The sequence below is a fragment of the Syzygium oleosum genome, unplaced genomic scaffold, assembly GCF_021117445.2.
Source record: "Syzygium oleosum isolate NSW1041296 unplaced genomic scaffold, Sole_v2.1 Sole_v2.40, whole genome shotgun sequence".
In the NCBI taxonomy this organism is placed as follows: Eukaryota; Viridiplantae; Streptophyta; class Magnoliopsida; order Myrtales; family Myrtaceae; genus Syzygium; species Syzygium oleosum.
This window is the reverse complement of record NW_026607524.1, coordinates 1,716,542-1,743,303: the sequence shown is the minus strand read 5'-3', so window position 1 is coordinate 1,743,303 and position 26,762 is coordinate 1,716,542. Positions and strand designations below refer to the sequence as shown.

Here is a 26,762-nt window from a genome sequence, read left to right as displayed (position 1 = left end):
CTTCGAAAGAGCGTTAGATTACTTAGCGCAATCAAGTTCCCGTATCCATAAAATATCTTATCCACATAAGTAAAATGCTCTCCCATATTTTACTTGTGTTTCTAATCAACCTATAATAAATTAGTGGTGACTTCAACATAAATTGAATTGCATATCTAATTGATTAAATTAAAAATCTCAAAGTTGCGATTGGTATGGGCTCGAGAGAGGCCGAGCTAAATATTTACTTAATAATGCATCAGCTTGCTATTATTGGATCAAAGTTTAAGCACTATTTGTATCATTGTCCTAAAACAAAGAAGTGGCCGTACATTGCACGGGCATGCGCCCTAAAATTAGCTTTGCGAAATATGTAAAGTTCCAGCATTTTTCTAGGAATAATGGGAAAAAAGGGGAAAGACTACGTGAGGGGCCTGTTGCACACGTGCGAACTTCCTTCCCCTTTTGCCGTCAAAACCGAAAACCGCCATGCATTTGAAATTCCTCTCTCCCTTCTCAGAGATCGACCATGCCCAACCGTGAGCAAATTCGCCTGATGGCCTCCCTTCTCCTCCCACCAATCGTCGGCGCCCTTCTCCTCGTCCCCGTGATCCTCTCCACCACCGTCGTTGATGACCTCCGCAACCTGTGGCCGCCCCCCGAGTTCAACTCCACCATTGCCGGCAACTGCCTCCACAACCCTTCCCTCCGGTACTGCGGCGACTCCCGCCGTCTGGACGGCCTCAACGAGATCTTTAAGTTCACCGTCGTCGCGAGCCACCTCTGCAATGAGTCCCGCAATCCCAACTGCATCGAGTCCTTCGACAAGATCGACCTCCGGGGCCGCCCCAAGATCGCACCGCTCTACCTGTCCTTCGACTTCTTCTGGAAGTACTGCCCCCTAACGATCCGGTCCATCGACTTCTCGAACAACTCACTGAGGGGCGAGTTCCCGACCAGCGTTCTGGCCTGCGCACAGATAGAGGCCCTCGATTTCAGCCGCAACGAGCTCTCAGGCGATTTCCCTGTCGAGAGGCTGGTTTCCCTGGTCAACCTGACCGTCCTCAACCTCTCATACAATCACTTCTCGGAGTGTAAATTGTCCGAGAGCCTGGTCTTCAGGCGGTTCAATTCAAGTAATTTTGTTCACTCAGGCCTCATTCCAAACAAACAGAGTTTCGCCTTCAAGGCGATGTTTCTGATGATTGGCTTGCCGGTTATGGTGATTTTAATTGTGGGTTTCATCGCTATGCTGTGTTTTAGAAGGCGTGATCTATCATCGGAATCTCGACAACCGAGACATCACTTCACTACATCGATGCTTAAGGCGGCGACGAGCGGATTCTCACGTGAAAACTTAGAGGGGAAGAGTGATGGAGTAGACATTTACAGAGGAATTCTGACAGATGGTACTCAAGTGAGGATCGAGATATACTGGCGTGAGATTTCCAATGAAAGCATGAAAAAATTCGTCGAAGAGTGCGAGGTTCTTGTCCAATTGCACCACAAGAACCTGGTGCGAGTATTTGGTTGGTGCGACGATTGGGAATTGAGAGCGGTCGTGACAAAATGGACGGACGGAGAGAGCCTAGAGATGTGGTTAACAGAGAGAGCTCCTCCATTGAAGCACAGGTTGAAGGTATTGGTTGGAGTCATGGAAGGCATGTGTTATTTGCATGAATTGTGGCCTCAAGTGGGGTATGATCTCAGGACTAGCAGTATTATCTTGTCCGAAAATCTCGAGCCGCTGATATTGCGATTCGAATTTGATGGTCAAAACAGCAGCTCGAAGAGTAAGTTCATTTGTCTCAACTTGCATTTTTCCTTCATGTTGTTTAGCAGATTGCAAAACTTGACTCTCATTTGGCCTTTTTCAATCAGACAAACGCAAGTTTGGAGTGCTTTTGTTGGAGATGATCACAGACAGAGGGAAAATGGGAGACCTTGAGGCGGGTGAGGCCGGTTTCATTGAGTACATCCGAACGAATTTCCCTGCAAATTGCCAGAATTTGTTGGACGAGAGAATTACGATTGCAAGTGCTACAATCGAACAAGCTCGGCAGGTCATTGAGATTGGGCTAGCGTGCATCGATCACTCGGCTAACAAACAGCTGAAGATGGATTGGATGCGGCATATCCTCCTGAGAATCTACAGAGCATGCCATGTTCATGGATCTCCTAACCAGGGACGATTCAGCGGAGATCAGGACAAGAGACGTGAACATGGTCTGTGAAGACGAACTTGCTAGGAGAACCAGGTTTCACTAGCCATAGAGAAGTTCGATTGTACTGGTTATTCTGTTTGATGTATATCATCATGACGTAGACGAAGTACTTACATTCTAGTTTGGAGTAAACTCGTTAAATTACTTACTTGCTTTACAGTTTCCTCAACTTTGCTCCTTAGAATGATGCCTGGCTGAGATGGATATGAGTAAATTCTCGTTGAACAACACAGCAGTTACGCCATTGCCACTGTAACCAGCACTATACTTCAAACACAGAACCCCCTTCCAGGCATATTGGCCGTCTAGGTTTCCAGCTAGCCATTCTTCAAAGAAGTATTGAGATGCATGTGTGAGTTGTGTTAGTGAAGTCACACATCATAGAATTGGTGCTTTATATAGCAGTTAATATATCTTAATTGACCCATAATTTATTGGGTTGAACTTTTGAAGGAAAGTAAGTCTAACTGGGTATGTTGACGGGCTTGGACTTGGGTTTCTTCTTGGCGATCTTCTTAGGTAAAGGTATCGGATTTCTGCTGCGTTCTCCCAACAAGAAAAATTCCTTTGTTTTACCTCGAGTTGAACTTTGGGTGTGCAGGTGCGTGTGCAAAATGCATTGTCACAGCTACTGCACATGCAACATGTAAAGTTGGATTCGAATATGATGGAAAATTGACATGATATAGCGATATTTACATGCGACATAACGAGTCAAACCCAAATGCAAACATGACGAGAAAATAATGACATAATAATATTCGCACACAGCATGGCATGATAAATTTGAGACTCAAATATGATGAGAAAATCACACAACTTATTAATAATCACATGCAACATGGCATGATGTATTAATTATTCAAATATGATGAGGAAAATGACATGGCATTGCAAATTCGGAATTCAAACATGATGAGAAAATGACATAACATGCAAACATCACATGGAACATGTCATTTCAAATTCACGTCCAAATATGATGAGGAAAATAACATAACAGGGCAATTATCACATATAACATGATATGACAAGTTCGTGATTCAATTAACATAACATGGTGTAATCACACGTAACACGAGATGACACATTCGAATACAAAGTATGACAGGAAAATGACATCATATGGAAAAAAATGATGATAAAATGGCATGACATGGCACTATGCACATGCAGCATATCTTAACAAATTTGGAATTCAAACGTGACCGGAAAATGACACGATATGGCAATAATCACATACAACATGATATGACAACTCATGATTCAAATATGATGAGAAATGACATGACATGTCAATAATCACATGCAACATAACATGCAAGTTCGTGATTGAACCATGATGAGAAAATGCCATGACATAGCGATTTTACATGAAGTTTGACATGACGAATACCTGCAAAATATAACGGGAAAATAACATGACATGTCAATATTTACTTGCAAAGTGACATGAGAGATTCAAAACTTAAACATGATGATAAAATGACATGGCAAATTTCGAAATTCAAATATAGTGAGAAAAATATATAGCATAACAATAATCACATGCGACATGATACGGTAAGTTCATGATTCAATTAACAAGGAAAATGACATGACATGCCAATGATTACATGCAACATGCTAAGGCAATTCTAGAATTCGAATGTGATGAGAGGTAACATGAAATGACAATGGCCCATGCAAATTGTATAACAAATTCATAATCCAAGTATTACATTATATGATATGGCAATATTTACACGTAACATGACTTGGCTAGTTCCCGATTTAATTCACATGATTAGAAAATAACATGACATAGTATAATAACATGGAGCATGAGATAGCAAATTCGAATGCAAAATATAACGGGAAAATAACATAATATGGGAATAATCACATGTAGCATGGGATGGCAAATTCTAATGCAAACATGATGAGAAATTGACATAACATGACAATGTTCGCATGCAACATATCATGACATATTTGGATTTCAACGTGATAGGAGAACAACATGACACGGTAATAATTAAATGCAACACGGCATGATGATATCATGACAGAAAAATGACATGATATGGCAAATGCAAATGCAAACCAAATAAGAAAATGACGTGACGTGACGTGACATAGTAGTAATCACATGTAATATGCCATGGCACATCAATTTCAAAGCATGAGACATGCGGTAAAAACTATCAAGAGGCCTCCTCACCCTTTCGTTTCCTTTCTTAACAAAAGAACCAATTCATACAAAGTATATAATGTTCACAGACCTATTTGAACACTTTGGAAAAGTTAAAAAATTACGTGTGCCTTCATCCCTAAATTTACCGATGCTTTCAAATTACTTTTTCACATAGAAAAATGATCTTCGAGTTTTTGTGTGCTTAAGCTAAGGAAAAATGTTTGACATGACCGATCAACATGACCTGAACATGGCACAAAGCAAAATGCGAAATAAAAAATTAACATGACGTGACATAATATGCTTTAACCCGTTTTATCGACCCTAGTGTTACTGTTAGTTGGTTATATTGCTAACAAAATCAAAATAGTGATGGGCTTTTGAAAACACAAATTGACAGTGATACGAACATTATCATGAAACGGTAATTTGAATTGCCGCTTTGATGGAAAAAGCCTAGCCTAACTCGAGTTCAGTACCAGTGGTTCATCAAGACCTAATAAGGAAAAACATGCACTTTGTCACTGTACTCCTATGCTCTTTTTTTATGTGGCCCTTGAACTTAGGATTCGTGACATCAAGTTCCTTGAGTTTGTGCAATTTTTCCGATCAGGTCCATTAGCCTCTAATTAGGGCGTATTCAAATCGACATGGTTGTGAATGTAAGCCAAAAATATGCTGCGAGAAAATTTAGTTGCGCCATAGGCAAACTATTTGCATCAAGCATACTGTAGGAACAACAATCCAAGATGCAACTAATAAAATTTTCTAATGGCGGTCCATTGCAAAATGACATCGTTTATTAGGAATCAGGCTTTTGGTTAGTACTGTTCAACAAGTTAGCTTCAATTTGCTGGAGTTGGCTACAAATGGTGTTGATATGAAAATTTCTATATGTCCAAGTACTTGATTGCAAAAATATCTAAGTTGAAGGAAGCATAAGTTCAGTGACTAACCTGCGCTTTAGGTAAACACGATTTTTGTTTTGTGGGATAAGCGAGCACAGGTATTTTTATCTTTATATTATTAAATAAATAAAGCGAAAGCAAATAGGCTTCTCTTGACTTTTAGGGAAAAAAGTCAAAACTTGTTAGAAAGACACATCAGCTTTTGAAGAGGTCCCTTATTTAGGGAAGAATATATTAATATTCAATTCTATTTCTTTTTTGAAGCATATCATAATGGATCACAATATTAATGTGCTTCCTCAATGCTAATTAAATCTAAATACTTGCCTATCCTATCAAAACTTTCCATTAATCCACCATTTTCGAGGAAGATTGTCCAAAAAATCTGAGCATATTGTGTGGCGGCCAATTCCATCATAATCCTTTTAATTATGCTAATTTAGTCCTAAAACTTTTAATGATTTACCAACTTAGTCATAAATCTTTTAACGATTTGTCAATTTAACCTTCCAGCCAATTTTGGCCGGAAATCATTGACGTGGCAGTCTAATTAGTGCCAGCCATCCTACGTGGCACGGTTGACGTTGACATGGATAATTTTTACAAAACTTTTGAAAATTTTGAAATTATTTCTTATTTTTTTTTCCTTTTTTCCTTTTCTTTTTCTTTTTTCCCATTTTCCCTCCGCCGACCTCAAGCGAGGATCACCCTCCCTTGGCCCTCACAGCTCTCAGGTGAGGGATGCTCGCACTTGGGCTGGCGAGGCCTGCAGTGTTATTCTCGTTCGAAGATATCATATGTGAGATTACGCAATGTCAATAAAATAATAGCCACTTATCTATCCAACATATCCCGATCGGCTTGCTTTACCGATTCTGGCTTTTGCCAAATAGGTGTTAGTGTAGATTTCTCTAATACAGGTAATCTTTAATCTACAATTTCCACAAACCAAACTTTTTCACTTGGTCGATTTTCACTTTTCCATTTTTGTCCCTATCAATTCACTTCGACTTAGCCTAGCCCGGTTTTGATACCGATTATTGTGCAAACAAGCGATCAAATAATACTAACTAAAATTACAAAATTAAATCGAGTATTAGATTTTATGTGGCTCGGTTAGTTTAATCTACATTAAAGGGGAGAGCAACACAAGATTCAATCTAGGTTAGGAGATACAAAAAAAGATTACAATCATACTCGAGTTACTCAAACGTTCTTAGAAATTTCTAGTCCACACTTTCTCTCATTTATTCCTATCGAAATAATTTTTCAATCTCATAGAGAAATATATTAAATCAAGATTATGACATTCTCGGATTCACGTTTAGATGTAATTCACGAATATGAGCTCGTTGCACAATTTGATTTCACGACCAAGACTCCTTTGCTCACTAATCTACATACGCAGCCTGAAAGACAAAACCCTAGCTGGAGAATATTTATACGAGTAAGGGTGTAAATGACAACCATTGTATTTGAGAAATTAATTTCTGGCCAGAAATTGATTTTTTCTATTTCTATTCCATAGATTAGTTTTGAGCAAAAAATGTGTTTGATAACAACATAAAATTTCTATTTTTGAAATAAAATTTTATTTGATAATGGCACAAAATTTCTTCCTTTCGGGCAGCCGGCGAGTGGACAGTGGGCGGCAGGCAACGAACGATTGAGGCAACAAGAGGCAGCGGCAGACAGTAGTATGGCTAGTGTGGAGGACGGTGGCGGGAAACAGGTGGCGACTGTAGGTGAGTGATGGCAGGAGGAGGGCAGCGGCAAGAAGAGGGCAGTTGGTGGCAGCGGATGGCGGCAGAAGACGGCTGCCAGCGAGAGGAGGGTGGCAAGAGGCAGCGGCAGGCAGACGGCGGGTGGATGGCGGCGGACAGCGGGTGGGTGATCGGCTAGTAGTAAGGGCGAGCGATAAGAAGAATTTTTATTTCTCATATTTGTTCTAGAAATAGAAAAGTATAAAATTTTTACTTCTCATTTCTGTTCCAAACCTATTTTTGAAATCAAAATTTGTTCCAAAAATAGAAAAATAAAATTGCGTTACTAAACGAATTTATATTCCAAACCTATTCCCTAGAACAGAAAAATAGAAAAACAGGGAAACATAATGGATATCATTCATAGTCTAAAAGTCCAAATTTTGGATTTTCCTAAAAACAGGAAGACTCATTCGGGTGTTCGCCGAATATGTGTTAGAATTCTCCACACGTCAATTCGAGTCAAGTTTTATATTCGGACTCAAATTCAAGATATAATTTTAAAACAAACATTTGAGAATAAATTAAACTGATTAAGTTTTTTTTGGTTTGACAAGTTAAGAGGGAATGACAAAGGCAAAATACTAGTGTCCATTATATAATTTAAGAGTAACATTTACTTCCTAAGCTCAAACATTATTTAAGTTGGGTTTTTTTGCATTTAATGACGATTAAAACAATGCGATGGTTGACAAAAGAGTAATGATATTTCCACAGTGAAAACAGCTTTTTTCAAACATCATATCATGCTGGACTGTTTTTCTTCGGCAACAAAAGTCACTTCTTCCATAATTATTTTTCCCAACTTTATTGTGTAAACATGTTTTCTTGGAGGATTGTACAAGAAATTGTTATGGCATTGGAAACATCACTTGATTTAAAGAACTATTTTAGAAATTATATATTGTTTTTTTTTCTCTATAAGGGTCAATAAAAGATGTGTATTTGAAATACAGGTAAATAATTAACAAATTGGTGTTGTTTTCTAACCATGCATGAATCGATGTTTGGCAAAGCTGACTAGGTCATCGGTTTGAACCAAAAGCCTGGACTAAATCATGTCACAAGGCTTGTAAGGTGTTTCACGAGCCTTCAATTAGTCGGGTTTCATATATTCAATTCTCTAGGTTGTAAAATAGAAAATTAAAAAATCTGACTGGATCGATCTTTTCAATCGGATTTTTTGTTTTTATTTCCAATTCCATATTGATTGATTTAACTCAATTGGATTGCATACCTCTTATGAATCAAGTTTGATCTCCCTTACAATTTAAACACGAGCATGAACTGATAAGTATTCATGAAATCTACCCCATCTACCGTTGAACTTCTTAAAAATTAATATACTTAAGTACAAATTAGACATTAGCAATAAGGGAAAGTCCAACTCTACGAAGTTCGTCTAATGATCAAAGAATTTTGTTTGCGCGCTTGGATTAGGTATACATTGTTCGATTTTTCACTCATACCACTCAGATGATTGCCCATAATTATATAGTTGAGCCACTACTAGGATTTTATTTCCCTTTTTCTCTTCACCCTTTATATCCTTCGCTTGAAGAGAGAGAGAGAGAGAGAGAGAGAGATAACTTCCTCAATGCTATCTCAATGATGCATGTGTGGGACGAGTGATTTCAAGAGCGGTGGTTTATTGGATTATGTGTATGGACGGGTGTGTTGAGATGAGTTGGATAAGGAAGGTTTGTGCACAAGCCACTTGCCAAGGATAAAAAACCAGAATAATGGCAATTTACCACCAAGACATAGGATTTGCTCTGCCGGCCAAGGATAGAGAAAATGTTTAATTCACCACCAACGATGTTAGATAAAGAATCGGATGGAAATTTACTCAAATAGAGAAAGTCATCAACTCTACATGACACTTAAGAACTCTCTTCTAATGATAGAGGAACTAAAACATAGGAAATAACAAACTTTAAAGACATGAAAATTAGAAAGCAAATATAGTCCTAGGAACTAGAACTTTGACTCTTGGAACCTACATCACCATTAACACTCATAAAACTTGGACTTTAAATTCGTTTACCAGCCTTGGCCAGAAAATAACCATCTTGGAAGATCAACAAATATTCAAGGAAATTGTTCAGAATAGCCTCCCATCGATATGTCTTTGAAATCGGCAACTAGTGTGGTAATCAGTACTTGATCGGCAAGAGAAAAATTGACAACTTCTTAATTGATAACTTGGTTGATAGCCTCCACGTCGATAACTTCCTTCTTGACCCATTGAAGCAAACCAAAATTTGCTTTTGCTTGAATGAACATCAATTCTGCTGGATTAGTTGATAGAATCAAGTAGAAATTTAAGGATTGTTCCATAGAATTGAATGCTCCCGCATCACCAAATAATAGGATCCATGTCCTTTTTTCTTTTTCAAAATTTTCTTGATTTTGTTGGAATTTTTGGCAGATCCTCTAATGCTCTCTAGGCCATCTTCGAATGCCCAGTAGTGAAGTTCAAATGCTACCGATGGGAAAAATAAATAATCTCTAAACTTTGACCCAATGTGTGATGTGGTCCATGAAATTTTAATTTGTTTAATGTGGTCTCCGAACTTTATCCAAATATGCAATGCGGTCCTTGAACTTTTAATTTGTGCAACATGGTCTATGAACTTTTGGTACATGTTCAATTTAGTCCCTAGACTATATGGAAATGGTCAATGTTGTCTATGGACTTGAATTTATGGAATGATAACATTGAATATTTTCACAAAGTTTAGGGACTAAATTGAACATATATCAAATATTCAAGGACACATTGAACAATTTAAAAATTTAGGGACGACATTATACATTGGACTAAAGTTTACGGACCACATTGAAGAAATTAAAAGTTTATGGATCACATTGAACATTTGGCCAAATTTTAGGGACCATTTGTGTCATTTTCTCGAAAACGATGTGTTGGAATTAGTACATACAGCTATTTTCCTATGTTTTGGTGTGGATCTAGCTTATCTTAGTAAGCCTCCGTGTGGGTTGAAACTCAAGTTCTCATTCAAAAAGTCTCACGACTGTTTGACTAATGCTCAATCTTATTAAGAAAATACACAATGATTACAACATTAATAAATTAGAAAAATCTAATAGACGATTATTAGGTATCAATCCCTCCAAACCCAAAACTTACTTCCTACTAATAAAATATCATGCAATAACATCAAAATCATATCAATACATATATAGTCATATCATTTAAGTTATTGATTAATTTGATCCGCGGGTCACTGTTGGCGCGCTGTGAAGCACCACCGTCTCCACCGTGAGGCCCGCCCCAAACCCGAAGAGGACGCCCCACTCCAACCCCTCACCAGTGGTCGCAAGTCCTTCCTCCAACGACTTCCTCCGCATCTCATCAAGGACGAAAAAGACACAAGCGCTCGCCATGTTCCCATACTCTCTAAGCACGTGCCTCCCGGCTCGGAGCCTCTCCTTTCTCAACCCTAGCTTGGCCTCGATTTGGTTGAGTATGGCCGGGCCACCCGGATGAGGCACCCAAAAGATGGAGTTCCAGTCGCTTATGCCAAGCGATTCAAACGCCTCCTTCAAGCTCTTCTCGATGTTGCTCGCGATCAAATGCGGGACCCTGTCGGATAAGACCAGGGTGAGCCCCACGTCTCGCACTTGGCTCTCGAGGGTGCCCTCGGAGTTTGGCAAAACCGTCTCTGCTGTCCGCACGAGTTGGAATATGGGCTGCTCAGCGGGGATCTCCGGGTCGGACCCTATGATGAGTGCGGCTGCGCCGTCCCCAAAAAGGGCCTGGCCCACTAGGTTGGCATGGTTCTCAGCGGACGGGCCTCGGAAGGAAGCGACAGTGATCTCAGAGCAGACGACTAGAACGCGTGCGCCGACGTTGTTCTCAGCAAGGTCCTTGGCGATACGGAGAACGGTGCCGCCGGCAGAGCAGCCCTGGTGGTAGAGCATGACACGCTTGACAGAGGGGCTGAGGCCGAGGAGGCGCATGAGCTGGTAGTCGGCGCCGGGCATGTCAGCGCCGGAGGTGGAGCAGAATACGATGTGGGTGATCTTGGACTTTGGTTGGCCCCACTCCTTAATGGCCTCCGACGCTGCCTCCTCGCCGAGCTTTGGGATGCTGGCGATGCTTATGTCCTGGCGTGCGTTGAGTGAAGGGGCGTCATACGAGCAGATCTCGGGGTTTTTCTTGAGAAGCTCCTCGGTCAAGTGCATGTAGCGCTTGTGGATCATTGACTTGTCACCTGGGACGTTCACGAATATTGATTTTACTTTCCTAGAATAGCGTTGTCATGCATGCACTGGAGTTTTTCTTTGTAACTGTGAAGTTAGGATAAAGACATCTACAGTTGGGTTTAACTGTATCTTCACCGAAATGATTCAATTGCCTCCACCTTTCAGGAACTAACTCCATGATATGCAAGTACAAACTATAACATCTTTCTCTCTATCAATGAAGACAGATGGAGGTCGTGACCACTGTGAGTGGTGGCCTAACCTCATGTAACCCTGCGTTGGTGGTTGTGCTCATAGGGCTGGAAATATCAAATCTGAGGTCGAAATCTTAGGCAGAGAGAGGGAAGCAATGGCAGGGTGGCGGCGATGGAAGAACTGCGACAGGCGGCTCCAAGTGAAGGAGAGAGAAGGATAGACATGGAAATTGAAAAGGCAGGGCAAAGGGAAGAAAGAAAGAGGATCATAAAAGGAAAAAAATGATAAATATGCATGAGCCGTCTAAAGTACATATATATGGGATGATATATAGATATATCAAAGGGCTAATTACAGTTCAGTTACTGCAGTTATATTTGACTGTAGAGAATCCCAATTTGTATAAAAGATATGAATTTTGGGATTAGATGCATGGACTCTTTTCTCTTTTTCGTGGAACCCATTTTCTTATTCTAACATATGAATGAGTTTGATTTCGGTAATGGGAGAAGCAAGAAAAATCACTAGCATTGAAATGGAAGCCGCAATGTTTTGTAGCTAGGGCAAACTAGAGTGTGGCTCACATATGCGGATGAACTTCTGCTTGAGGGCCGTCATGTGCTCGCTCTTGGTCATGCGGAAGTAGTAGTCGGGGAACTCGTCCTGGTACATGCAGTTCGCAGGGTTCGCCGTCCCAATGGCGAGGATGGTCGCTGGTCCCTTGGCCCGCTGGTTCTCGCGGATCTTTTCGACGGCACCCATCTATCTCAGACCTGTGTTTGGGACTTTGGAACTTCAATGTAGCCCGTGATTTGTGGCGAGGCTATATTGAAGTTCAAAGTGAAGCTGAGACCGCAACTAGTATATCTGTGAATTTTTGCAGCCTATTTGTCTCGCTTTTTATAAATAAAAGTTGGCAAGCACGCGCTTGGTTTGAGACAACGACGTTCCATATATTATTGTTTGCATAAAATAGGTGTCTAATTGAATTGTATAGACCTGTCTTTCTGCTCTGAGGATCTTTAATCACTGGAAGCAGAAGCATCTGATTAATTGGCTTCTAGTGGAACGCTGCCGACAAGGACCAGCTTTGGTCATTTAAAGATATTGAGTTCGATAGCCGAGTCAAGAGATATTTTTACTTTTATGAAAAATGATACAAATAATTTTTGAACTTTAACCTAATATGTAATATAATTCCTGAATTTTTAATTTGTTCAATGTGATCCTGAATTGTAATTCAATGTGTAATGTGATCCTTGTATTTTCAGTTTGTTCAATGTGGTCCCTAGACTTTTGGTACATGTTCAGTTTAGTCTCTGAATTATGTGAAAATATTTAATATTATCCCTTAACTTGAATTAATGGAATGGCAACATTGAACATTTCATTTAGTTCATGAACTAAGTTGAACAATTACCAAAAGTCCAGGGACCGCATTGAATTTAGGGACCATATTAACAAATTAAAAGTTCAAGAACCACGTTGCACATTGAGCCAAAGTTAAAAAAATTATTTATGTCATTATCCCTTACTTTTATTAGTGATGAGGCCTTATTATTATAACATGAACTAATTACAACAAAAATTCCACCAAGAAGTATTACGAGACCGATAATTGTTGAAAAATGGGCCGGGTCTTTGCAACAATATCAGGACACGAGAAAATGAAATTATCATAGAAAATAAAATGAGGAACAATAATAGATAACAGAAATTTACGTGGTTCGATCCGAATGTATGACCCTAGTCCACGAAGAGAGCCAATAAATAACTCATTAATCAATCGGAGAAATATAATGTTACAATCACTTGAACATTCGTGTATTTCTCACGTCTAGATTAAGTCCCATACCCACGGTGTTTTACCACACAAATCTCGCTCTGCCAATGATTGTAAAAGGGCCTAGGTACCCTCCAAGAACAATGGTTGCTCTGCTCTCTCTTCTATAATTTTCGCCATTGACTTGCTTTTGCATGTGACCTTGTCTCAACTTCTTGTCATCCTCTAATGCTGACCTTTCATTTTACGGTGATAAAATAGAGTAGGGTATCTTGTGTTCCCCTAAGTCAATAAACGCCAAGCAGGTCTCCATCTTGTGGCTCCCTCCCTCTATAAATGCCGAGCAGAGCATGAAATTTTAGTGAGATCACTACTAATTATTTTAAAATTTTAAATTATTAGATGAAAATGTAATTTAATATTTAATTACTCTAATACTATTTCTCGCGCTTAGCCTGGTCTTTTTACCTAGCACTAAGCATGGATATATTTAATTGAAAAGGCAAACGGGACTTGAAAAAATTTGAACTCAAGATCTCCAGCTATGATATCATGTAAAATTTTGTTAAAGCCACTGCCAACTATTCTAAAAACTTAAACTGTTAGATGAATGCGTGATTTAATATTTAATTACTCTAACACAGAGTAGGAAGATTAAAAGAGTAAACACGTTCTCTTCTCAATTTCTTCATCTTTCGACGAGCGGGGCATGCATGCATAGCGCATTCACAGCACAATTTCCAATACCAAACAGATTTCTATAAATCTGCATGGACTTTCTTAAGGGACAAAATGTGGGCTATGTTAGAAGGTTATAAAATGAAAGAGTAGATCATCTGTGAGGATCAATAAGAGTGGATCCTCGAAATGGAGGGTTTATCGTGCCACCAGCCACAAAATGCGGTGGTTGAGCCATGCGACATGGCGGGGCAGTGATGAGCGGTGTGCCAACGAATAGAGAAGACAGAGAGGGTGGGTTGTGTCTGTGTCTGTGTTATGTGGTGATAAGGATGGGCGCGGGGAATCCATCCCTGCGGGGCTCTGCCCCAGTGGGGAAATTATCCATTGGTGTTTTGCTCCACAACAATTGCTGTTGTATCAACTTTACGCTTTTTCTGGTAGCAGCGCTCCTTCTTGTTGTGCCCTTTATCAACCACAATAAAAAGCAAAACTTATCCACTTGGAATGCGCTATTGTTGCCAGGCTTGTTAAAGGTTTTTGGTGTCAATAAATTTCCTCTTGTTTCGCTTGTTATTTTTTTGGTCTCTGCTCATGTTGTCATTCTCAACAAAATGCACATTGTTTGCAACTTCTTTCACATTCGCCACAGATCTGGGCGACGGTGAGGTCGGGCGGCCATGGCGAGGCCGCTCGACCTCGCCCACGTTTGGTAATGAGCCACGTATTTAGCCACGTAGAAAGTTTCGATGCCATATCGGACTTTATTTTATTTTCGTGGCTAAATACGTGGCTAATTAGCCACGAATTTTGCCATGAATTTAATCCGTTCTTAGCCACGTATTTAGCCACGAAAATAAAATAAAGTCCACGTATTTGGCAAGAGGAGGTGGTTTTTGCTGGAAATAGCAAGACCTTGCCTGTGAAAGCTTTGGCAGTTTAGGATTCCTATGAACGTTGTCCTTAGTACAAGCAAATGGGTCCTTATTTTTATGTCTCTGATCTCTCTCTCTCTCTCTCTCTGGCCCAACATTGGGACTTGCATCCGTGGGTGGAGGAGAAGTATAATTGTTCTTGAATCTGCTCCACTGAAGTTTTGTATTACTAAAGCGTGATCAGATCTTGTTTTTTCTTCTTTCCTATTAAATTTCTTTCTCAGTATCTTTGTTGGTTGATGACATTGCTCGGATGATAAGCAAGAAGAGCGCTTTAGTTGCATTTCTGACTGTTCATCATTATTATTAAGACATAATAGTTGAGGCCAGTCAATGTGCTTCTCGTGTTGTTTGACTTTGAGCTAAAAGAGTATTTTCCAGATCTCCCTTTCGGCGCTGCGCTCCAGCTGAGTCGTGCTCTCCTTTTCCTTGCACCAGTGGGTGTTTAACGTTCGAATTTTTCGTTCTGGTATTGCATATATATGCATGGTCATCAGAGGAAGAGCTTGCTGAGAAGCAAGAGGTCTTCTTTTTCTTCTTCTTCCTATGGTACTTTGTGGAGCAGCACTGCAGATCTTGGCACGTGGTGAAAGTAAATCGTTCATGGGCTTATTATTAGCTTATGAAGTAAATCGATCACGGGTGATTCACAAAACACTTTCTTGGTCTTTTCTCGAGCAGATTAGGTACAATAAAATTTTTGGAGTCATCAATCATGGAGACAAAGTTTAATACAAGGGAATGTCCTGCCTGGTTCTTATGGGTCATGTCCTGATCTGGCCGGCACCATGCTTTGATCAAATGGGGCACAGGGAGAGGGAGAGAGATGAGTTTGTAATAGTTGGCAGATGAGATGGATGAGGGAAATTAATGAATGTAGGTGAGGCCAACCATATATTAAGGAGTGGGTGGAAGTTGGGGGTTGTAACGACCCGGTCCGACGAGGGCAGGGAATGGTCGCCGAGGCCAGAGGGCCTGGACAAGGAGCGGCTCCTGGCAGGCTTCTAGGATGGCAAGGGGGGGCATGTCTCTTGTCCCACATCGCTTAGGGGGGGAGTCATGGGCTAGTTTATAAGGCTTGGGTTCTCTACTCTGTGTAACGCGTTTTAAAGCCGTGAGGGTCAGTGGGCTCAAAGCGGACAATATTACACAGTGTAGACCCCGGGTCCTTTGAAATGGTATCAGAGCCGACTCCCGACCGCGTGTGGGGCCACAGCGAGGACGCTGTGCTCGAAGGAGGGGAGAATGTAACGACCCGGTCCGACGAGGGCGGGGAGTGGTCGCCGGGGCCAGAGGGCCTGGACAAGGAGCGGCTCCTGGCAGGCTTCTAGGATGGTAAGGGGGGGCATGTCTCTTGTCCGGCATCGCTTAGGGGGGGAATCATGGGCTAGTTTATAACGCTTGGGTTCTCTACTCTGTGTAACGCATTTTAAAGCCGTGAGGATCAGTGGGCCCAAAGTGGACAATATTACACAGTGTAGACCCCGGGTCCTTATAGGGGCAATTAAGCCAAGCTATATCTGCCCTATTGCTATTGACATTTGCTTGGCTTGCCTCAGCTTCAACTGCATTCTTCTCTTCCCTATTGATGGAATAGGATTTCATTAGGAACAGGTTTCTTATCCTTATTTAATAACTTGGCATTTGTTTATTCATTCTTCAGAGGAGGATCAACCCTCAAGTTTATCTCTTGCTCTCTAAAACAAAATGGTAAGGTTCATGACGTACGTCATTTTGTGTCCCTAATACATGTTCATATTTTTTAATATATTTGTCTAACATTCTTACTTGTCAGTATAAACGTGGAGGTCACATGCGTGGTGCGGTATCACAAAGAAGACCAGCCCCTTCCCCTTCCCCTTCCTCGTCCTCGTCCCCGGCCCTTTCCTCTTCTCCTGTCCTTTCATCTAACCCTCAACCACTACATGTTGATGGACAACATGGACACATTGGCCCATCCTCCGAACCTCAAGAACATATTAGGGGACAACTTGGAGACATGCGAACTGAATTTACTTGAGTTCCATCTCCTTCGATTGCATGTCCTTCGGTTCCACCTTCTTCTTTAGTACAACACTCGAATGTTGAAGAAGATAGCCGATTCATGATATGGCCATGTGGAGATTCGTAAGTACTTCATTTTTTAACGTATATGTAAATTATGGATGTCAACTGAATTGTCTATGCTGCAAATTATCCGTATGCTTCATTGTTTCATTGTCCATATTATTATAACCTGTTTGCAGATTCACGGATGCCACCTATGTTGTGAGGGAACTTAATAAAATAGTCAATAACTGTTGGATGGGGCAGTATATTAGTTTCAGCAGCGCTCCAAAAGAAGTAAAGAATTTGTGGTGGAATGAGTTCAAGGTAAGTTTTGTCATTCTATTTTATCACAAACTAAGTTCGGTGTAGCATACTGATGGTCAAGAATGAATTTTGTCACGAATTATCTGGTGCATGGTAATGGATATGTAACATGTGACCCTCATAATAACTTTCGGTTGTTTTTGTATTGATTGTAGCGGAAGTTCAGGTGGGATGAAATGGAAGAGAATGAAGTTAGAAGAATTTTTAAGAAGAAAGCCGGTGATCACATGCGAAATGTGATGAATAAAGCAAAGAGAAATCAACAAAAGCCGGATTTTATTAAAGCTGACAATTGTATGGAAATTACGAGAACTTGGGAAACTGAGAAGCACAAGCAAATAAGTGAACAGAATAAGAAGAATCGAGCTTCTAGTTCTAGTGAATGGTCTGCGTCAGCCACATATGCTGGGGGCTCTATCAACATCGGGGAGCATAGAAAAAGAATGGTAAGTTTATTTAAATATGTTGTAAGTTAATTTAATTCAATGATTACTCATTTATGTTTATATTTTGTAGGCAGATGAATTGGGAACGGAACCGACATTTACAGCTACATTTAAACGCACATTTCAGAAAAAAGACAAGATGTGGACTGGCGATCCAGCAAAAGCTATTAAGGTATGTAAGGTTATACTTTGGACTTTATGGAAACTATAATGAAAACCATGAATGCTTTTAATACTTATGGTAGTTATATATATGAATTTATTTTATTTTCATCTATATTGTTAATGTAGGAAAAATATGATGAACTTTTAATGAGCACTGCTAGTAGTGGTGATGGTGGTGATGGTGGTGATGGTGTTGCTGCGTCTGAGCCATCGGTTGACAGTATGGCATTATGGCTGGAGGCATCGGGTGGGATGAAAGGAGGAAAAATATTTGGGATGGGATCCTTGTCAAGGGCATACACAACGAAGGCTGCTGCAACTTCATCCTCCAATGCGGCTATTTCAAGGAGGACACAACATGAGGAGCAAATGACCCAAAAATTGAGCCAACTGAAAGATTTACTTGTACAAAAGGACGAAGAATTCAAGCATTTACTTGTACAGAAGGACGAAGAAATGAGAGGAATGAAACAACAAATGCAATTGATCTTGCGACACCTCAACCTCGATCACGATGAGGTTCCTCCTGTACCTCCCACTAATCCAATAGGTGATGGGCACAATGATGAGCCACACAATGATAATGAGATTGCTGCTGATGATGATGATGATTTTATTAGCAGTCCTTGCTAGTTCATTCTCTTCGGGGGTAAGCTTATGAGGACCAACTTACAACAATTACTTTCTGTTGAGATCATATTGACCAACCTATGCTTATTTGGAGCTTTTCTTTGTGCAGTATGTAGTTCGAGATATTAATTTTACACTTTTCCAACATTCAATATTGATATTGCATTTTCTGACAAAAAAAAATATTGATATTACATTTTTTAGTTGAAATATCTCCGAACACTAATGGAGTAGTAAACTGTTGAATTGCTCGATTCAGGCGATTGATTTTCTGAATTCTTTTGTAATTAGGATTCCTTACTGTCCCGTGGCTATGAGTATTTACGCATTGATGGTACCACAGGATCAAGATAGTAAATGTAAGTATTTCGCTAATTTAGATGGTTGATGTCTGGCTTGTAAATTCAGCATGCTTATGTACTATTCTCATCTTATGAACTTAGGATTTCCAAGAAGGCATTGGAGCACCTATATTTCTCTTGACATCTCAAGTTGGTGGTCTAGGCCTCACCCTTACAAAAGCAGACCGTGTGATTGTTGTCGATCCAGCATGGAATCCAAGGTACTACTGCTTATTCGATTGTCGGCCATGAATTCAACTACTTTTGCAAGCACATGAAAGAGGAAAGAAGAAAAGAACTTCTTTTTTCTGTTATATTGTAAGGGCATATTCAATGCCATTCCTTTATTATGGGACTATTAACTGTTCCACAACTTTTAAGTACGAATCTGTGTACTGTTTGAGTTCTAACCCATACTTGTCATGGGTAATATCATTATGGTAGATGATACAAGTTCTTACCCAACTTTAAGCTTCACGCTGCTATGCTAAATAATATTTCATGGTACCAATATCACTGAACTAATGATGCAAAGACACATGTAAGGAACATCATGTCAGCCTTGACTTGATCTAATCATCAATTTTGACGCAAGTTAATTTGATCCCCCCTTAGTTGACTCATAAAACAATATGACGGAGCAAAAAACTACCATTTTAGTGATATAATCTTATGTTGTTTTTAGCATACTTCCTGGAAGGGAAGGTACTTTCTTGACATTAACTTCTACTGTGTACTTGGAGAAACTCATTGCACAATACAAGTTTGTGCTTACATTCGCTGTTATTTATTTTCTGATGTCCTAATAGTGTCAGCACTTACCGCAAATTCTTTTGGTTCTTTGGTAAAAAAAGGTGTATTTATTACTTTAAACCTATGCTTGGTTTTGTTTGGGGGGGGGGGGGGGGGTGCAATTTTTCCCATCCGTTTTCCCTCCCTTCTTTTCTCAAACATAGCTTAGACATTTTGTAGCTATTTTCATATATGAGTAAAGAAGCAGATCTTGAGCATATTTCTGTTAGTTTACGTGTGCATTTCTTATTGACAGTACGGATAACCAAAGTGTTGATCGCGCCTATCGAATTGGACAGATGAAAGATGTCATTGTGTATAGGTTGATGACATGTGGAACTATCGAGGAGAAGATATACAGAAAGCAGGTTTTGTATTGTTCAACTATGCTATGGTCTCAATTGGTGCAATGGAAAGATATTTTCGGGGCTTGTATGCAATTTAAGATAAGAGAAATGACTTAAGAACTGTTATGGTAAACAACGTTATTATCATGGAGCAGATGTTACTATGAAATGCTACAATCAGGAGCCTTAGGTGTTTCACTAGAATTCTTTGGCTTTCGTGTGTTGATGAGCACAAACGATGCATGCCTCAGAAGTACTGGATATATCTGCTACTCCATTTGTCACTGCACGCGTTATCAAATGAACAATCAAGACAAGATTTCTTTTCTAGTTTTCTCATAAAAAGATAGTATCTTATATAATGCATTCGCATTTGTTCTTTTATGAGTGAGTGGCTCACTATATTGTATAAGTAGTGTATTGCAAACATGCAATACTTTCTCAAGGGCATGGAAACCACATGGGACGGAATGTGCCATGATACCCGTCATTTTATTGTGGGGCGTAAATTCGGAAAATGTGCTGATTCGGAGGGCTGTTTATGTTGGAACTCCACTATTGTAGATTCTTCTCGGAGCTACAGTACCTCCATCATCACGCAGCAATTGATTCAAGCATAGGCCTTAATCAATGTTAAATATATATTTTAGCAATTAATTTTGCTGCTAATTAGATTTAAAATCGAAATCGTCCCTAAACAATAGTCGTCGCAAACTTACTGACAAAAAAAAAATTTCCTGGCAAATTAGCGACGAATTTTGCCACGAATAGATTTCGTCGCAATTTAGCGACAAAAAAAAGCGTCTTGGCAAATTAGCGACAACTTTTGCCACGAATACAGTTTCGTGGCGAATTAGCGACGAGATTTGCCATGAATAAATAGCGACGAATTTTGCCACGAATACAGTTCGTGACAAAATTAGCGACGAATTTTGCCACGAACCATATTCGTGGTAAATTAGCGACGAATTTTGCCACGAATACAGTTCGTGGCAAAATTAGCGACGAATTTTTCCACGAATAATTAGCGACGAATTTTGCCACGAATACAGTTCGTGGCAAAATTAGCAACGAATTTTGCCACGAATAATTAGCGACGAATTTTGCCATGAATACAGTTCATGGCAAATAGCGACGAATTTTGCCACGAATAATTAGCGACGATTTTTGCCACGAAATTTATTCATGGCAAATTAGCAACGATTTTTGCCACGAATAAATTAGTCACGATTTTTGCCTCGAATTATATTTTCGTGGCTAATTTAGCGACAAAAATTGCCACGAATTTTTTTTCGTCGCAATTTAGCGACGAAAATTGAAATTTTTTTGTTGCAAAAATTTGCGACGCCGAATTAGCCACGAATTTTTTTTCATGGCTAATTTTGTCGGAAATTCTTTTAGCCACGAATTTTTCTAAATTTTTCGTGGCAAAATTCGTGGCTAAAACCTTGTTTTTTTGTAGTGATTATTAGCCTCATGTTCACAAAAACCTTCCTCAATTCGAATGTGTCTTATCCAATTATCCACATTTAGGTTTTCAGTCGTATGGAGAAGTTTTTTTCGATATTCATTCCAAGTTTCTTTCGATAATCATTCCATCCCTGTGGGACTCCGCCCTAGTGGGGAAATTATCCATTGGTGTTTTGCTCCACAACAATTGTTGTTGTATCAACTTTACGCTTTTTCTAGTAGCGGCACTCCTTCTTGTAGTGCCCTTTATCAACCACAATAAAAGCAAAACTTGTCCATCTGGAATGTGCTGTTGTTGCCAGGCTTGTTAAAGGTTTTTGGTGTCAATAAATTTCCTCTTGTTTCCCTTGTTATTTTCTTTGTCTCTGCTCATGTTGTCATTCTCAACAAAATGCACATTGTTTGCAACTTCTTTCACATTATTAGCCTCACGTTCACAAAAACCTTCCTCAATTCGAATGTGTCTTATCCAATTATCCACAATTAGGTTTTCGGTCATATGGAGAAGTTTCTTTCGATAATCATTCCAAGTTAATTTTGAAATAATTATAACAACTTGAAGAGATTTAGAAACTTCAATCATAAGGTCTTTGAGTTTGGCAACATATATTTAAAGTTTCCCCACTTGCTTAGAGACAGTCCATTAATCATGTTAAATTCAAATAATTTCAGAGCAGTAAATATGTCGGTACCTTGTTTGTCAATATTGTATTTGGTCTCCTAGGCATTTCAAATGTCTCTGGGATTTATGTAAGATCTAAAAGTTTCATATAGACGATCTCACAGAGCATTGAGAATCCTTCCTCGGCACCTCCTTTCACCATCCTCACGCCTTTTCCTTGTAGCTTTGATTTCATCAGAATCATTATCCTTGATTGTATTATCAAACTTGTATGCGAAAAAAGAAGAAGAGAAAGTTACGAAGAAGAACTTATTGTTTTGAACAGTTGTGATCAACAATGTATGATTTGGTGCTATTTACATACCACTTTTCTTGGGAATAGGTATCTTATCTCAATCATCACCACTTTTCATGATCAACCATCACTTATTTTCATATTAAAATATTATCTCTTTTCATGTCCAACACTCACACTTCTTTTAATGATAACTATGTCAACAATTGGAGAATGGATTACATATGGCCTTGGGCTGAAAATGGAAAAATTACCAAAACAGTCCTAAACCTATTGCAATTGTATCAATTCAGTCATAAACCTTTTTTTTTTGCCAATTTAGTCCTATCCGGCCAATTTTGGCCAGTCAGTGCTGACGTGGACACCATCCAGTGCTGGCCGTCCGGCCAACATTGACGTGATAATTTTTAAATATATTTTTTTCGAAATTTTTTATTATTTTTTTGTCTTTCCCTTTCTTTTTTTTTCCTTTCATCTTCAACCTTTAACCGATCGCCGGACCAATGACCGGCCAGAGGCTGGGGTCAGCGAGGTCAGTGCCACTGGCCTCGCCCAATGACGGCGAGGTCGAGCGAGGCCGACCTCATAAGTTGCCGGAGAGGATGGCCTCGCCTGACCTCACCAGCGACGTTGCTGGGCAAGGACGAGACCTCACCAGATCTGGGGAGGCTCGTCCTCGCCAACAACTGGCGAGGTTGGTCTTGCCCAGTAACGGCGAGGCCGACCTCGCCGTTGCGACGTTGTTGGGCGAGGACGAGACCTCGCTAGCCGCTGGCGGGGTCTCATCCTAGTCGTTGTGACATTGCTGGGCAAGGATGGCCTTGCCCAACCTTGCCAGATCTGGCGAGGCTCATCCTCGCCGTTGCAATGTTCTTGGCGAGGCTCGACCTCGCCGTCGATAGGCGAGGTCAACCTCGCCGGCCCCAGCCTATGACCGGTCGCCGGTTCAGTGATCGGCCAGAGGCTGGGGTCGGCGAGCGGCTAGAGGTTGAAGATGAAAGGAGAAAAAAAAAAGGGAAAGAAAATAAAAAATAAATAAATAAATTTTGAAAAAAAATAAAATAAAAATTTAAAAAATTGCCACGTCAACATTGGCCGGATGGACTGAATTGGCACAAATACAAAAGGTTTAGGACTGAATTGGCACAATTGCAATAGATTTAGGACTATTTTGATAATTTTCCTGCTAGAAATGATAGATCTGAACGATGTGGCTGGAGGGATTTTCTTGAATCCTCCCTTTCCTATGTCTCTGCAACTTAGCGTAGTGTTTCTTCGTGAGCTTAAATGCAATGTGACGGTATTAGGAAGTTGGCACAAGAGGGAAAAACAATGTTATTGGTGGGAATTTCACGAAATGGTTTAAAATGTTCCAATATCAATGAGTAGCCAAGAAAAATTCCATCTTCTGTAGTTTCTTGTGAAGATTGTTGAAGGACAAGGAGCTCATGAGACAAAAACAAGCCGGGTGGTCACGTCAATCGCAGTGCGAAAATTACATGTTTTACAACATTAAGATGCAATGGCTCTATTGCGTGGGAGAATGCAGCATGCTGGAAGATATCGACTTGCATGCTTGATAGACTTGTGTTACGACTAGAATTCCCCTTCACATATCAACATAAAGAAGGAAAAAAAAATAGAAAAACAAATAAGCATGTTCAAATGAAAGATGCGAAGATGAAATTCTGAGATTTAGTTTCATATGAACATACGTTTGACGCAGCTCGATAACAAATACTGTTTGTGTTGTGACACCCGAAATTCCTTGTTTAGATAATATACGAGCATGCATCATCATATATACACATCATTTGCAAATGTCAGCTTATTTAATTCATCGAGACGACTCGTTGTTCGTTTGAACAAAGTACTTGAACCCCAAAGGATCTTGTCCACTCGCCATTATTCGAAAGAATACGATGTACAATGTACTGAACAGTATGTCCGGAGGCATGATATTGCATGACATATTCCTCAACGCTTGGAATCCTCTTAGTAAATTAGTCAAGTTAGACATAACTAATCTGCTACTGTGATAAGAGGAAAAGAATGTCCATGAGCACATCCCCTCCGAAGTCCAAAATCAATTTTCCTTTGGGAGTCGAAACTGGAAACTCTGGTTCAGACTAGGTATAGAACTATGCTTCCAAATTGGACATAATTAACAATGTTTAAGAGCTGGGGACATCCAATTCCGCCATTAAACTGATGGAAAGAAAGATTGGTTTCAACTATATGAAATCCCCAGTTGTAATACAAAGAAGTCAAGTTCAGCAATTATACCTCACATCTGAATATTCTTCAAAGGAAAACCTCTCCCTCCCTCTCTGCGGTAAACCATGCTCACTAGGGGATCCGAGCAGCATTACAGAATTGACTTGGAAAGGATAACTTATGTACCAAGCAAGCAATCAGAAAAGCATCATAGCAAACTAAAACTTCAACTGGTAAGAGAAATCTTAAAACAGTATTATTGTCGTAGACAACCTTGTGCCAAAAATTTCAATACGTTTGTTGCACCAGGTTTAGCTGGGCCACCAGCTGCTAAACAGAGATTCACTATCTGAACCAGTTTAAATTTCTTAGATCGAATTCATTAGGCCGGTCGGACATAACAGATGAAGAAAAGAGGAGGGACGGGGAGGGGGTGCAGGCTATGCAATTTATACTCCTGCGTGTTTGCCTCGTTTTCACCCAATTAAGGGCAATACACAACTTTCCCTTCAAATGGAACGTGCAGCCATACAAGGCTAAAATTCTCAGGTAATATGGCTCCAATGTTCACTTAAGGTACACTCACTCTATGGTCGTAGATAAAAAAATTTATCGGGAAATTACGTCATATCGCCTTTTATTTGATAAAGAAAATAATAATCCGGTTTTTGTAGATGGTTATCATCAACTATAGTGCTCAATGTTCACTGAATGCAAAAACTTCGTCAGAATTTGATGGTTCATTGCGGACTGCTGCAAAGAACAATCAAGATCCCAATCTTTTGATGCATCTCTCTACACGCAAGAGCTGTCTGATGTAAAAGAACCGACCGGTCAAATTCCATGAAATTAAAAGCATAAATATTAGGTGTGTGGAGCATGGAGAATGTATGCATATGTGCCTTAAGTAACAGTAAGAGAAATTTCCCCAGATCATGCCAACTGTTATAATATGCCACCGCACCATCTCGTGACAGTGCACTGTGCACCAGTTTAGGATAAATGTGGCACGGGTTTACCGGTTTAGAATTTTTTGTAATATAAAAATTAGATTAAAGTAAATGTAGCATGGATGTACCGATTCGGGAGTTTTTGTGACACAGTTTAGTTTGGGGTAAATGTGGCAAGTGTGTACAAGTTTGGGGTATTTGGTGATATTTTACCCTAACAACAAATAGGACTGAACTAGGCGCATCGCTTTCATATCTTAAAACTTGTTGACACCTAAATTTTGGCGATCTGATTAATCATTTATTGCATAGAAAATTAGGGATAGATCTCGGTGCCTAAACAAAAATAATAATTAAATTGCATATAGATATTAGGTGCATTTGCATATTGATTGGACTGGCGGTGGATGAATCTAAATAAATGTTGCGATTTTGAACTAGGCCCGCGATGATGAAAATTTGTCCTAACCTATCAATCATATTCTGCACACGTGACACTTCAAGTTAAGAAATATAGAGAGCAATATTACCACGATCTTGAGGATTCGGCTGCAAAAGGGCAATATCCCGGGTATATGTATTCAGCCAAGTGCGGCTTGCAATGAATAAAACATATATTCATGTGGTTGAATGAAAGAGGGAAAGGAATAAGGACAGATCATTAGTAGATGGGAAGTTAATTGCACTCTGTTGACACCTAAATTTTGCTCAATCATTTAGAGTTTTATCGCATAGAAAAAATTAGGGTTTAATCTTTTAACCCCTTAACAAAAATATTCTCATTAAATTGCATGGCACATAGACATTAGGTGCATTTGCATTAATAGGATCGATTAGGACATATCTTACTTAAATTTCAAAAAAAAAAAAAAGAGATTTCCGAGCCAAGTTAGTCGGCCCATCCTTTTTTCTTTCTTTTTTTCGTGTGGCCCATCTTGTTTCTTCCCTCTTTTTTATTTTTCGCGCGGGCCGGCCCATTTCTCCGACCCCGGCCTGCGTACTATTCAAATCTCCCCCCCAGTCAACATTTTTGAGCGTACGGGGGGGAGAAGAACGGAACAGTGGCAAGAACGCCACAGAATGAACAGAAAGCAGAGGCCAGAGGCGCGGGGGAGTGCCGGCGTGATCCGCGGGTCGGGCGATCGGCCGGCCGCGGCAGGCTGGCGGTGGCAGGAGCCACGCGCGCCTGCTGGCAGGCCCATCGTCCTTAAAGAGAGAGAGTTCCGAGGGGAAGAGAGC

The 26,762-nt window shown here is 40.0% G+C and overlaps 3 protein-coding genes and 1 long non-coding RNA gene across 4 annotated transcripts; 3 read left to right on the top strand and 1 right to left on the bottom strand.

The window, feature by feature from the left end:
• Nucleotides 1-502: 502 nt before the first annotated feature.
• LOC115692164 (probable LRR receptor-like serine/threonine-protein kinase At3g47570) lies at nt 503-2,360 on the top strand. Its single transcript, XM_030618928.2, has 2 exons — nt 503-1,772; nt 1,861-2,360. Exons 1-2 carry the CDS (start codon nt 509-511, stop codon nt 2,211-2,213), a joined length of 1,617 nt encoding a protein of 538 aa, XP_030474788.2. The 5' UTR covers nt 503-508; the 3' UTR covers nt 2,214-2,360.
• Nucleotides 2,361-10,282: 7,922 nt separating this feature from the next.
• LOC115692162 (chalcone synthase H2-like) lies at nt 10,283-12,338 on the bottom strand. The gene is made up of 2 exons (XM_030618926.2): nt 12,064-12,338; nt 10,283-11,292 (listed from the first exon to the last, which is right to left on the bottom strand). The coding sequence occupies exons 1-2, from the start codon at nt 12,239-12,241 to the stop codon at nt 10,283-10,285; spliced, it is 1,188 nt and encodes a 395-aa protein (XP_030474786.1). The 5' UTR covers nt 12,242-12,338.
• A 4,040-nt stretch (nt 12,339-16,378) lies between these two features.
• Nucleotides 16,379-18,542, top strand: LOC130135997 (uncharacterized). The gene is made up of 5 exons (XM_056305938.1): nt 16,379-17,002; nt 17,122-17,248; nt 17,404-17,694; nt 17,765-17,866; nt 17,986-18,542. The coding sequence occupies exons 1-5, from the start codon at nt 16,980-16,982 to the stop codon at nt 18,490-18,492; spliced, it is 1,050 nt and encodes a 349-aa protein (XP_056161913.1). The 5' UTR covers nt 16,379-16,979; the 3' UTR covers nt 18,493-18,542.
• A 270-nt stretch (nt 18,543-18,812) lies between these two features.
• Nucleotides 18,813-20,427, top strand: LOC115692163 (uncharacterized). Its single transcript, XR_004007093.2, has 3 exons — nt 18,813-18,848; nt 18,933-19,051; nt 19,879-20,427. It is a non-coding gene; the product is annotated as an uncharacterized LOC115692163 (long non-coding RNA).
• The last annotated feature ends 6,335 nt before the right edge of the window (nt 20,428-26,762 follow it).